The sequence below is a fragment of the Leguminivora glycinivorella genome, chromosome 7 (assembly GCF_023078275.1).
Source record: "Leguminivora glycinivorella isolate SPB_JAAS2020 chromosome 7, LegGlyc_1.1, whole genome shotgun sequence".
NCBI classification, from domain to species: domain Eukaryota; kingdom Metazoa; phylum Arthropoda; class Insecta; order Lepidoptera; family Tortricidae; genus Leguminivora; species Leguminivora glycinivorella.
In genome coordinates, this window is record NC_062977.1 from 17,581,114 (window position 1) to 17,592,889 (window position 11,776).

Sequence of the window (11,776 nt, forward strand, 5' to 3'; positions counted from 1 at the left end):
TTTTTTTCCAATTGATTGTATCCTAAGTATGTTTAGCCAGGCATTTTAATATTATAATTCAATTTAACATTAATTGCTCGTGTGTACGCACTATTACCAACCGAATGCCAACACAACAAAACCAAAACAAAAACTTTTCTTCTAGAAAGTAGTCAATTGTATTACTTTTTAAATTTGAAAGAACATGTGTCAATAAAATATACTAATATTAGAAATAAATAAGTTTTTTTATAAAAAAGAAATCTAGAGCTAGTTTTGCGGGACTTTAAAAATAATAAAATTATTAAGGAAGTGCGCAATCATACTACGCGTACTCCTAAATTTATGTAGTCGCCATATTAGCGGCACGCGGTGAACCAGTTTCTTATAATATTTTCGTCGGTATCGACGAAAGGGAGTAGAATCTACTCCCTTTTTTGTGTAAAAAGCTTTGCAACAACCCATTACCGCTAGGTAAAGTGTATTTCTACAAAGGATTATTTTTTTCCTTGTGTCGGATTATAAACATGGCTTTCTAAAATGTCGCCCTTTTACGTAAAATCGTCATCTCCTCGGGGAGCATCCCGCTCAGCTGTTTTTGTGGATGTTGGAAGAATCCAAAATGGACAAGAAATCTATCAATCGCTCATCTCAGCTACAATCGAGGGCTTCGGCCGTAGATGGTAAAAAGAGTACGGGTGAGTACAAAAGATGAAGGTCACACAGGTTCTCATACGATGACATTTTGTTATGCTTTCTTTATGTCATGTTGTGTTAGGTGACTTGATTATTTATTTTGTTTGATCTCAGAATTGACGCATAAACCTTGGCTAAGAAACAACAAGAAACGCGAAGGTCCTGGAAGCGCTCCTAAAAATGAGCCGAATCGGAAGAATGTACCAGTGCAGAGGGGTCGGGGTCAAATTGACCGGAGACCTCGGGCTCGAGGGTCCCCCAACTACGCTATGGGTGGAGCGGAGATCGCCAGGTGAACTTTCATATTATTTATTGCATTTTTCAAATACATAGCTACATTTGGAAATTCTTTGTGTCTGATAATGGCATCTGTTTATTGCTTTGTCGTCGAATTTTAATTACATATTATGTGACGTTATTAATCAAGAAGAATTTGGTGAAATTAACATTTTAAATTGCTTAAAATAACATTTTAAATTTAAGTTAATACATTTTTCACCAGATCTTGAGACTTTACCATACTTCACAAAGTAGCATCTGACAAATACATATATGATTTTGACATAATCTCATATTGTATGTTATCATTTGCATATACAGGTTAGGAGAAGATGAGGACCCTGAAATAGGGTCTGTGTATGCACCTGGAAGCAAGAAGCAAAACTGGAACCATTTGCTGAACTTCATGTATACTCCCCGTGGGGGTACAGACAGGAGAGATCCTGCACCGCGTCGTCCGGGAGTCCAGAGAACTGCTCATCCTCGGCATAGTCATGATCTCTACCTGCGTGCTTAGTAAGTTAAATATATTTTTTTATATTTCTAAGCTCAAAATGGATGTATCTCTTTTTTTTTTTGCTTTATTAGCCATTTCCACATTATTTGAGTGTTAGCTTTTCTCATCATTCTTGGTTAGGTGTTCTGGGTCACATCTTAAATAAAAATTGACTGCTGAGCTGAAAATACCATTTCAAACTCCACCCTCCTATTATTTCTATTCCTCCTATCAATTTTGATCATTGGAAAAACTCTTATTTCATCTTTATGGTAAGAGACAATGTGGTATCCTTTACTTGAGAATGTCACATTTTTTGTAGTTGCCAGTTTGTGGTGAAAGAGGATGGTGACTACAGGGCTAACATACTGGATCCTGATGTGCCTATCAAGTGGGAGCAAATTGAAGAAATTGTAAGCATCTTTATCTCTTTTAATTGTCCTGTATTCATTATTTAAATTTTTAAAATTTTGGTTTATTGCTGACCACCGTAAATGGATTTTCGATTTTCGCATATTCATTTTATCAGTCTATCGAAATTTTAGTTAAGTAACTTGCTTCATGTGATGAACTCATGATGTTTTATTATTAGCTCTACCTTGGTGGAAAATTTGTAGGGTGAATTAAGAAATAAAAGGAAAAATTGACAAAAAGTTGACATAGAAAAACCATTTTTATTATTTCTTTAACAGGTGGTCAGAAGCACCGGGAGCACTGAGTGCCCCATCTGCCTCGGAGCTCCTGTAGCAGGCCGCACCGGCCTCTGTGGTCATGTCTACTGCTGGCCGTGCGTCATGCACTATGCTGAGACTCACGAGAAACAACCTCCTCCATGCCCAGTCTGTCATGCTCCTCTGCAGGTCAAAGATATGAAGCCAACAAGGGTGGTGCAATGGGAATCACCTGCAGAGGAGGTAAGGCTGTCAACATATCCATGCTTGGTTTACAGATTAGCTCATGGGTAAATATCAAATAAGGGCAAAGAGCTTGAAGATGAATTTGTCTGCCTCATTATTATGTTGTTGTTGTTACTTGGTGCAGTTGGTTAATTATTTTCTAACGATTGTAGAAGTTACTAATAACTTAAGGTTGAACTATATGTAGTCATGAACATGAATTTAAAATGTAAAATGAATTAAGTAAAATGTATTTGTGGATATTTTTTCTCTTTACAATATACAATGAATTTACATCAGTAATATCTTCATCCATCAAAACTACTTTCACCCAAGACCGACACTTAACTTTTCTAATGACACGACACGACACCGCTGACAGGGTATAAAATGTATTAATGTTTCATCCAGATAAGCATGCGTTTGGTGCGGCGCTTGCGCGGCTCTACTGTTGTGGAAGTGGCGCCACCACGGGGACAGGCGCGGGACACGGCGGAGGCGGTGCTGCCGCTTGACTGTATCAATGATGCACCATACGCCAAGTTCTTCGCTGCTAATAAACAACAGGTAAACTTTTCATTCTTGTCATATTGACACCATTGTACTAATTATGGCGAGAATTTTATTGTAATTTGTTTATTGAAGATCATTATTACATCCAATTGACAGTAATGATGTATGTTATATCTTGCTGTCAATTTTTACAAAGGCTACAAAGCTTAGACTTAGTTTGAATTAGTCAGTGCTTCAATCAATTTTACATTGAGATATTGACAAACTTGAAAGTAGACTATTTACATCAGAACCATCAGATCCCTTTCTTAGACATAATGATCAAAAGTCATAATGTAATGATTGCCAGATGATCATTCTGAAACAGTTAACTTTTCAGGGTTTTTGTTAATGTCTATGGATTGGTCAGATTAGATTAGGTTTGTTTTATGGCAATCCTGAAAAGATACGCGTTTCTGAGAAAAATCAAATTATTACTAAAGAAAACGTGGACAAACGATACATTATGACTTTAGAGTTTATGGGAACCAATGACTATGTAACTTTACCAGATTTTCTAAATAAAATATTAATTTTAGGTACATGACATTGTGAAGAGAGAAAGGAAAGAAATTGAAAACCAAATATTAGCAGAGATAGATACAACTGAAATTGTTTTCATGGAACAAGCATTAGAGATGCTCAGGGTGAAAGAGGAGTCAATTAATTTACAATGTGATGTCACTAAGATTAAAGAAGAGGTCTTAGATGAAGCTCCAACGGTATACGAAAAGCAGGAAGTTAATCAAAACAGGGTCGATTGGTTTGATGTGAATGAAGAGGGTGCTGCCTGTATAGATATTGTGCAAGAACAAATGCAGAATTTAGAAGTGACTGATAATGGGTCCGGATTAAATCCGGAGGCACCTGAGTTCAATATAGATAATGTAAATGAAAATCAACCTGAGGAGTTTCCATTGATTGATGAAGCTGATACTGAAGAGTCCAAAGATAACTGTTTAACTGATGCTGACAAGCAGAATCAAGCAAAGTACTTCTACTTTTATCAAGGTAAACAAACTTGTATAGAATGTTGAATTGAATGCTTAGCAAATAATTTATGTGCAAAAGTACTTGTGGGTGTGATCAGAGGTCATTTGAGGAATGCAAATGACTAGCTAGTTTTTTTATTATTGTTTTTAGGCTCGGTAGAATTTGGTTAATGATATTTGGTTTATTATTCAAAGAAATATATTCTGTAGTCTCTGGGCGAGCTCCTTCATCGGCCACGTCTTCACCTTGGTTAGTCTGGCCATGATTAAGCCGCTTTATAATAACAAAAATTGAAAATCAGCACTGATATAAATTATTATAAATAATAACAACAGCTGTGGAAAATAAAGCAATGTACAACTGAAAGTGAAACTATTTAATTTCTGTCAATCCTATTATTTAAAAAAAAACTACTTCATGGGCTGCCAAAATTTTTAATGATACTTATAGGTTTTTTTTAAATTGATAGCTGCCGACGGCCAACAAGTGTTCCTGAACAGCCTTAACGTGCGGATGCTAAACGCATCATGGGGTGCACTAGCGGCCGCTCCAATAACCATCGTCGGTCGCGTGCTGCATCGCGAAACATTGTCACTTGTTGAACAGGTAACACAGGAAAAAATTGAAATAAATTGGGATTAAATAGTAGAGTAGACAAATCATAATGCGATATTATCGTATGAAGGTAACACTCGGTAATAAAGTTTGTCGTTTCTTTTAGACCAGAAAACACATGCCCTACGCCGCTCACTTGCCGCTGAATTGCTCCTTTGATATAGTGGAAATAGACCTCAATCCACCTTACGTCACCGAGGCGGCGATTAAAAACTTTTCAGGTACGTTTTATTCTTTCATGTTATTTTTAATAAAATTAAAATAATGAAAACTTGATGTTACATAAAAGAGAGGAAGTCTACGTCCACATGACTGCCTTTAGGTACTCCGGAAAAGGTAGAAATACAACTGGGCTATTGACGTCTAATGTTACAGAGGAGCTCGACCGTCGCGCCCGTCAGCGCTCGCGTTTGGCGCGCTCGGAGCGGCGCCGCGAGCGCGCCTGGCGCCGCGCCGCCGAGGGCCCGCCGCGGCCGGACGTGTGGTCGGAGCTGCAGTTCCCGCCGCCGCTCAGCAGCCCGCCCGCCGCCGATCCGATCTTGGTGCCGCCCGACCCCGCGCCGTCACCGACCGATGCGCCCTCCTCCTCGGGTTTATCTTTTGCTAAGGTAACAAGTACCTTTTTATTGTCGATACTTTCACACCTATAGATAAAATAACACTACATTTAGAACTGAAATCGACAGCCCGACCTGAGTATTGTAAATCGACAGTTATTGATAATATTGCAAATGTGGGACAGTAAACATGTTATCTAATATCCTTTATCGTATTAATTATAATCGTCCACCCGCCCCCGCAACGGTATAACGATCTATGATTATACGGAGCTATCGGCGACATTGGAGGAGTAACAGAGTAATGATAAAAATAATAGTATTTTATGCAACAGGCGTTTAAAGGAGGTCAAAAAAGTCGAGTGGCGTGGGTAACAATTTGAGGCGAAGCCGAAAATTGTTATTAAGACGCCACGAGTATTTTTTGACTCAGTTAAACACCGTTGCATACAATACTTTTTCTACGACCATGCACATACTTTTGAATAGTTTTCTAGAATAACTTTCGTGAAATTCGCACTGTTTCCTACAAGTATTTTGACTTGTCCTCTGCAATGTTTCTGCACTCACCCTGTCGCTCGCACTCCCCCGCGCCGCCGCCCGCCCCCGGCCGGCGCCCCGCGGCCCGCTATATCCCTTAACGGCTACCTAACAATGCTGTAAGAGCTATATCGTATGCGTGGGTACGCGGGGCGCCGGCCGGGGGCGGGCATCTTTTATGTAGGGTTTTAACGATCTATGCACGACACGGTAAATGACGAATAACAACACGGGAGTAGAAAAAGGAGATTAACAAAACTGGGCATCCTCTGTTAAATCACCATCCTATTTACTTGTGAATGTTTAACATTAAAATAAACATTCTGTAAACTGTTTTAATTATGTATAATTACATTTACTGAGTGTGGGTTTGATCCCACTCCGATCTCTTGATGATGAATCACCGACATCACCGTGTATAATTGTAATACTCAACTAAATTTACATAGATTACGGCATGTTTATTTATATCATAACTATTTAGTTTCATCACACCTAAATAAATAGTATACCTGCATTTAGTTACATCAACTCACTAAAGCAACACCTAAAGTATCTGAACATGCTGAACACGCTTTGCGCGTGTAGATTTTACTGAACGCACCTGTACAAATTGAAACATCACTGTATTCTCTCCGTTGTATTTTTCAGATGGCAGGCACCTCCGGTACCTGGCGAGTGCGACGCGTGTCCACTCCACCGCCGGCGCCGGCTCCAGAAGAGGAAGGCTCAGCGCCCCGCGCTCTGGTGCTTAGCGACGCCATCGAAGCCGCACTCATGTCCAACGTCTCGGCTCCGTTCTCCGGGAAGAAAAACAAGAAGTCTAAGCATAAAGTTTTGTTCGCCACCGGTATACACCGCGCCGCATAGATTATTATTCACTTATAAATGACATGCTTAAATATAGGTATCTATAAAAATATTAAAAAAATAGAACAATTGTATTTGCCGTTTGTTGGAAACCTTCACTTGTGAGCATTTTCCGCTTTTTCTTTTCCAAGTAAACGTTTAATTTTTGCTTCAAAATGAATAAAGATTCTTTAGTAACAGTTAATGTAATACTTATTTAGTTAGATCGGTAATAAATTGTGTTATACTGTTTGCGATTTTTTTTTATTGTTTAGCTCGCTAAAGCGACAAGAACTAAGGCTTATGCAACAAATTAACTTAAAGTTAACAAATCTTTCCTGTTCCCTGTCGAATTAGTGAACTGGAATTTTAACAAAGTTATGTAGTGTATGTTTACATTATATTTGTACTTTTATTCAAAAAACGTACATGTACCGTGACGTCTATTGAAATAAAAAAATGACAGGATTTTTTGTTTTATTTTAATAATAGGTACCCGAAAACCTGATTCAGCTTATCACACAGATTGGAATAGTTTCATTTCTCTATCTATGAGATATTTGTGTTAGAGAAAGACGTGAAAATTATTCCATGTACGTAACGATTACGGCCTGGGCACACCTCGGACACTGGCGATCAAATATATGAAAGAGGCGCGTTCCTAGCACACAGTCTAAGCTCGTGTAGGTGAACGCGTACTACGCTTGTATGAGTGGGATATGACAGGTCAACTGGTCGCGTTTTTAACAGGCGGTAACTGTGAGGTAACCGAGAGGGGGTGGGCGGCACTTTCAGCGGGGAGAAGGAGTGGCCATACTGTACGATAGTACTCTTTATTATACTGTGGCCTGGGTACGTAGCCGAATGGCACAAACGCTCACGAAACGAAACGCTCGTAGATCGCTCGTAGTTGCTCTTGCGTATTGGCGCGATAGAGCCAGACTACCTTTCGCGTTGCAAAAATGCCATCCGGCTACGGCACCTGTTCTACCAAAATCGATGCCGTAGTGATTCAATGCTCTTTGGAATGGACTGAATTCGTGCCCTTAGGGACCGGCCACATCAGAGCGTCGCGTGTCTCGGGGCGCGCAACGGACGTCTGCGCCACGCCGCTTCAGTGTAATTCAAAAAACGTCTCCTCAGTACATTTTGTATAGGAAGGACGTAAGTAGCGCCGCCAAGCGGCGCGGCGCGCGCCACGCCACCTGCCACGGAACGAGGCAAAGGACATTATTTGTTCCCCGAGTCCATGTAATATTATATTTCTAAGGGAAGCAAAGATTTTTTAAACTTGCCCCTTTTTCAGTGACGGACATAGCTTGACCGACTATATCTCTAAAGATTTGTGAGTATACAAACAATTGGAATTTCGCGCCCTTTTTACTGACATAATGGGTGTATCTGACTATAGTGTTTGTTAATACCAATTGGAGGAATAACAAAACGCAGGTAAACCTGGCCTAATTCGCTATTTTAATTTAATGTACTGGTAACCTTGAATTCCAATTATGTGTTTTAACAACTTAACATTAAGTGCTAAATTTGAAACACACTACGTACTAACTGTATATGTAACATTTTTGAAACTATCAATACCTTTAGAAATGTCATGTTCACATTTTGTGAAATTGGAATTTTAATTCCTATTAAAATATATCGTAAATCTATCCGATAGAATATTGTGATTTGAACATTATTATGCGGATTTAATTAGTTAAATCAACATTCTTTACTGTATCGAAATTCTCATATACCAAAATATCCATCTACATGCTGTTACACTCTTCAAAATGACTTCATCGAGAAGAGACTTTGTTTTCAAACCTTTTAAGGTTACCGAAGTTAAGTTTCGTAGTGCAGAGTGTCCCAGACCACGAAGTGGACATAGAATAGCATGTGACGATGTAAATATCTACTGTTTTGGCGGTTATAACCCTTCACTCCCTCGGACAAGTATACAGAGACAAAATCCGACTTGGACACCGGAGAGACCGCTTTTCAAAGAGCTCTGGAGTTATTCGATAGCGACTTGCAAATGGACGGAACATGAAGTTGTGGAGAATATGCCAGACGAGTTAGCATCTAATGCTATGTGTATGAATGGCAGATACTTAATGGTTTGTATCAAACCTAAATAACTATGTTTTCTACCATATTGCTAAAGTAGTTTTCGGTCGGTTGCTAATATATTCATTTTTAATTGCATCTTGGTGCGAAAAGCGCATATTTATACTGAAAAGGTGCCATATTTTGACTGACAACATTGTATTTTTTAGATATTCGGAGGGACTGGTGCACCATTTGGAAATAAGTGTAGTAATGATGTGATTGCATGGAAGGCGAGTCCGGGCGACGCAAGGCTGCTAGTGTTGGAAGCAACAGGTTCAAAACCACCAGGACAGTATGGGCAGGCCATATTATGCTATGACGGATACTTCTATACTATTGGCGGCACCAATGGCTTTGCTTACAATAGTGATATTTACAGGTCAATATATGTAATAGAGATAATCAATAACTTAAATAACCTTTATTAATAACACTTAAATAATAATGTAATAGAGATAGTTTTTGTCCTCATCTGCTTTCTGAATTTTCATAAGATTTAATCATATGAGCTTGGTAGGCAGAACTGTGCTCAAGTGTCAGTTGTGATGTATTGAGCAGAAAATTTAATTCTGTTGGCTTCTTATTATTTTAGAATGGATGAAAAGTTGATGTCAATAGAATTTGTGAACAATGTACACACCAACAAACCTTGTAGTCAAAATGTCTTTCATTTCCATTCTAACTCATCAGATAATGGCTAAATCCATGTGTTATTATAATCAATTCATATCATATTATGATCCTCAACCTTTAAAATAATAAAATTGTGCTAAAATATTAATATTTTATAGAATGGTTTTTTACATTGTTGACAATTTCTATTGATGGCGATTTTAAGCATTATTGATAGCAATTGCCATCTAACCATTCGAAACAAGAAGGAAAACTAGACCTTATTGAAATTAGTTTAGTTTTCTGTAGATTTAATTTATATTATTATTTTTTCAGGTTAGATCTCCGAACATTGGTCTGGGAGTCAGTTTTTGTAGGCACTGGCGGTGAAGGAGAGCCTATAGGAAGGTACAGACATGAAGTTGCTAGAGTTGGTGACAAATTATACATAATAGGGGGAGGGACTGGCGAATGGGCCTTTGAACTCATGGAGATACCAGTATTTGACCTACAAAGTAGAACCTGGTCTATGTTAACACCAAAAGCTGATGATACACAGGGAGTGGCTGTGGCTCCTTTACCACGGAAATGCCACAGTGCGGTCCAGATAGACACACCAACCGGTGTTCAAGTATTTGTGGCGGGTGGATCTGATGGCAATTCTGTGTTTGAAGACATATGGAAGCTTAATGTGTCAGAAATGACATGGTACAAAATGCAAAAGACTGTGTTACCAAACCCTCTTTATTTTCATTCGTCTACAGTTACTTCTCAGGGTTGCATGTATGTATTTGGAGGTATTGAGCCTAAGGAGGATGCGGCTAGTAGGAACAATATTTTGTATAAAGTTTGGCTTTGTATACCAAAATTGAGTGAGATTTGTTGGGAGGCTATTTTGCATTTATATCCAACTCTAGATTCAATGCCTAGGGTGAGGTTACTAGACATGGGGATACCTATACACCTGGTGGATAGGTTGTGTCCATAGTATTTATTTATTTAGCATTACATGACAGAGCATTTTGTTTTTGCTTGAAAGATGAAGTTATGTTAATAAGGCCATGTTTGTCACTTTTGTGATAAAATGTATGATGTTTGACATGGATGATCATACATTAGAGGGCTTACCGGCAGTATCAAGATTTCTTGCTTTTTTTCACTCCATATGTGCAAGAGTTATAGAGAAGTCTCCATTTTCGTTTTTTTCGATATTGATTGTAGAACCTTAAGTTTGTGATGGTTATGACTGTTAAATATATCCACCTGGTTATTTTAACATTTTTAACCCATTATCAAATATCTTATTCAAATTAATAGAGAAGAGATCAGGCAGGCAAGCACGGTCGTGTGATAAACCATATAACGTCAGGCCGTCCTTTTCGCACTATTTGTAAGTGCGATAGGGACGCACCGCACTGATGCGATAAAATTGATCCAACTAGTGTGCTATGCCCGCTGAGAGCCTTAGGCACTGGTCCCACCGCGAGATAGTAAGCTATGAGCTATCGGCTATAAAAACGAACAAAAGATAAGCACCCCCGTGTAAATAAAAGAGACTTGGCGATGTTCATAGTTACTGCGGCGGTGAGCTATCAAAATCGCCGGTGTCTCTTTTATTTGCACGGCAGTTCTTATCTTTTGTTCGTTTTTATAGCCGATAGCTCATAGCTTACTAGCTCGCGGTGGGACCAGTGCCTAAGACCGTTTTCACATTATCCGATCCGATGTCGGATGTCGGAAGGATTTCAAAGGCAAAAATCAAAGATGGCGGCTTCAATGTTTGGGATATCGGTCCTACATCCGATATCGGATCGAATAATGTGAAAACGCACTAAAGCAAAGTCTAGCCTAGCCTAGAGAAATAGTTATTTGTTATACAAGAGTGCAAAGTTGTATTTTAACGCCGAGTGTGGAATTGAAAAACGAGCAAGCGAAAGGACTCTATAGTTGAACCACGAGCGAAGCGAGTGGTTCGACAATAGAATCCTGAGCTTGCGAGTTTTTCAACACACGAGAAGTAAAATACATTTGCACTCGAGTGTAACACAAAACTTTTCCCCTCACTATAGCGAGGAAAGTACAACGCAAAAAACGCGTTTATCACTGCTTTCAGTGGTTCCACAGGTAGTAAAACATCTTCATCACTAGATTAACCCACTTTTATCAATTTAAAGCAGAAAATTTGCCTCTATTCAAGGTCAAATTACTTTATCCACTAGTGGATAAAATGCGTTTTTACCCGCTGGTATTAAAGGACAAAACACGTGTTTCCGAGCTAGTGAGGGGAAAAAGTTATTTCTAGCCATCTGAATCAACCAATCAACCAATCTGAATCCAAGGCCACTGTAGAACCCTTTCACAGTAAAATTCAAAGTGACTGCATAGCAAATAAAGCACGGTGTCAAAACGACAGGGTTCTAGAGTGGCCTATGATTCTAATTGGTTGACTGTACATATACTGAAAAGCAATCAATAAGGGTCACTTTGTATATATATTATAACCTTTTATTGTATGAGTAATGAGAATAGGTACCAATTGAATTTTGCAAATGATGATCATAGCATTTAACTGATTTATTGTTAACATATTCATTATTAGTATA

General features: G+C 38.7%; 2 protein-coding genes across 2 annotated transcripts; both read left to right on the top strand.

Annotated features, from left to right (window-relative positions):
• The first annotated feature begins 319 nt into the window (after positions 1-319).
• LOC125228266 (RING finger protein 10) lies at positions 320-6,920 on the top strand. The gene is made up of 11 exons (XM_048132764.1): positions 320-677; positions 790-967; positions 1,276-1,470; positions 1,773-1,863; positions 2,143-2,364; positions 2,758-2,913; positions 3,438-3,909; positions 4,361-4,497; positions 4,613-4,727; positions 4,882-5,114; positions 6,255-6,920. The coding sequence occupies exons 1-11, from the start codon at positions 584-586 to the stop codon at positions 6,471-6,473; spliced, it is 2,112 nt and encodes a 703-aa protein (XP_047988721.1). The 5' UTR covers positions 320-583; the 3' UTR covers positions 6,474-6,920.
• A 1,173-nt stretch (positions 6,921-8,093) lies between these two features.
• Positions 8,094-10,782, top strand: LOC125228197 (kelch domain-containing protein 10 homolog). Its single transcript, XM_048132671.1, has 3 exons — positions 8,094-8,569; positions 8,729-8,940; positions 9,510-10,782. The coding sequence occupies exons 1-3, from the start codon at positions 8,243-8,245 to the stop codon at positions 10,159-10,161; spliced, it is 1,191 nt and encodes a 396-aa protein (XP_047988628.1). The 5' UTR covers positions 8,094-8,242; the 3' UTR covers positions 10,162-10,782.
• Positions 10,783-11,776: the final 994 nt, after the last annotated feature.

What these genes read in the sequence shown, in the direction of transcription:
- LOC125228266 (XM_048132764.1), top strand. Translation starts at nt 584, where the DNA reads ATGTTGGAAGAATCCAAAATGGACAAGAAATCTATCAATCGCTCATCT. An exon ending in AGATGGTAAAAAGAGTACGG is followed by an intron (nt 678 to 789) that starts GTGAGTACAAAA and finishes GTTTGATCTCAG; the next exon opens with AATTGACGCATAAACCTTGG. An exon ending in GGGAATCACCTGCAGAGGAG is followed by an intron (nt 2,365 to 2,757) that starts GTAAGGCTGTCA and finishes TGTTTCATCCAG; the next exon opens with ATAAGCATGCGTTTGGTGCG.
- LOC125228197 (XM_048132671.1), top strand. Translation starts at nt 8,243, where the DNA reads ATGACTTCATCGAGAAGAGACTTTGTTTTCAAACCTTTTAAGGTTACC. An exon ending in TGAATGGCAGATACTTAATG is followed by an intron (nt 8,570 to 8,728) that starts GTTTGTATCAAA and finishes TGTATTTTTTAG; the next exon opens with ATATTCGGAGGGACTGGTGC. An exon ending in TACAATAGTGATATTTACAG is followed by an intron (nt 8,941 to 9,509) that starts GTCAATATATGT and finishes TTATTTTTTCAG; the next exon opens with GTTAGATCTCCGAACATTGG.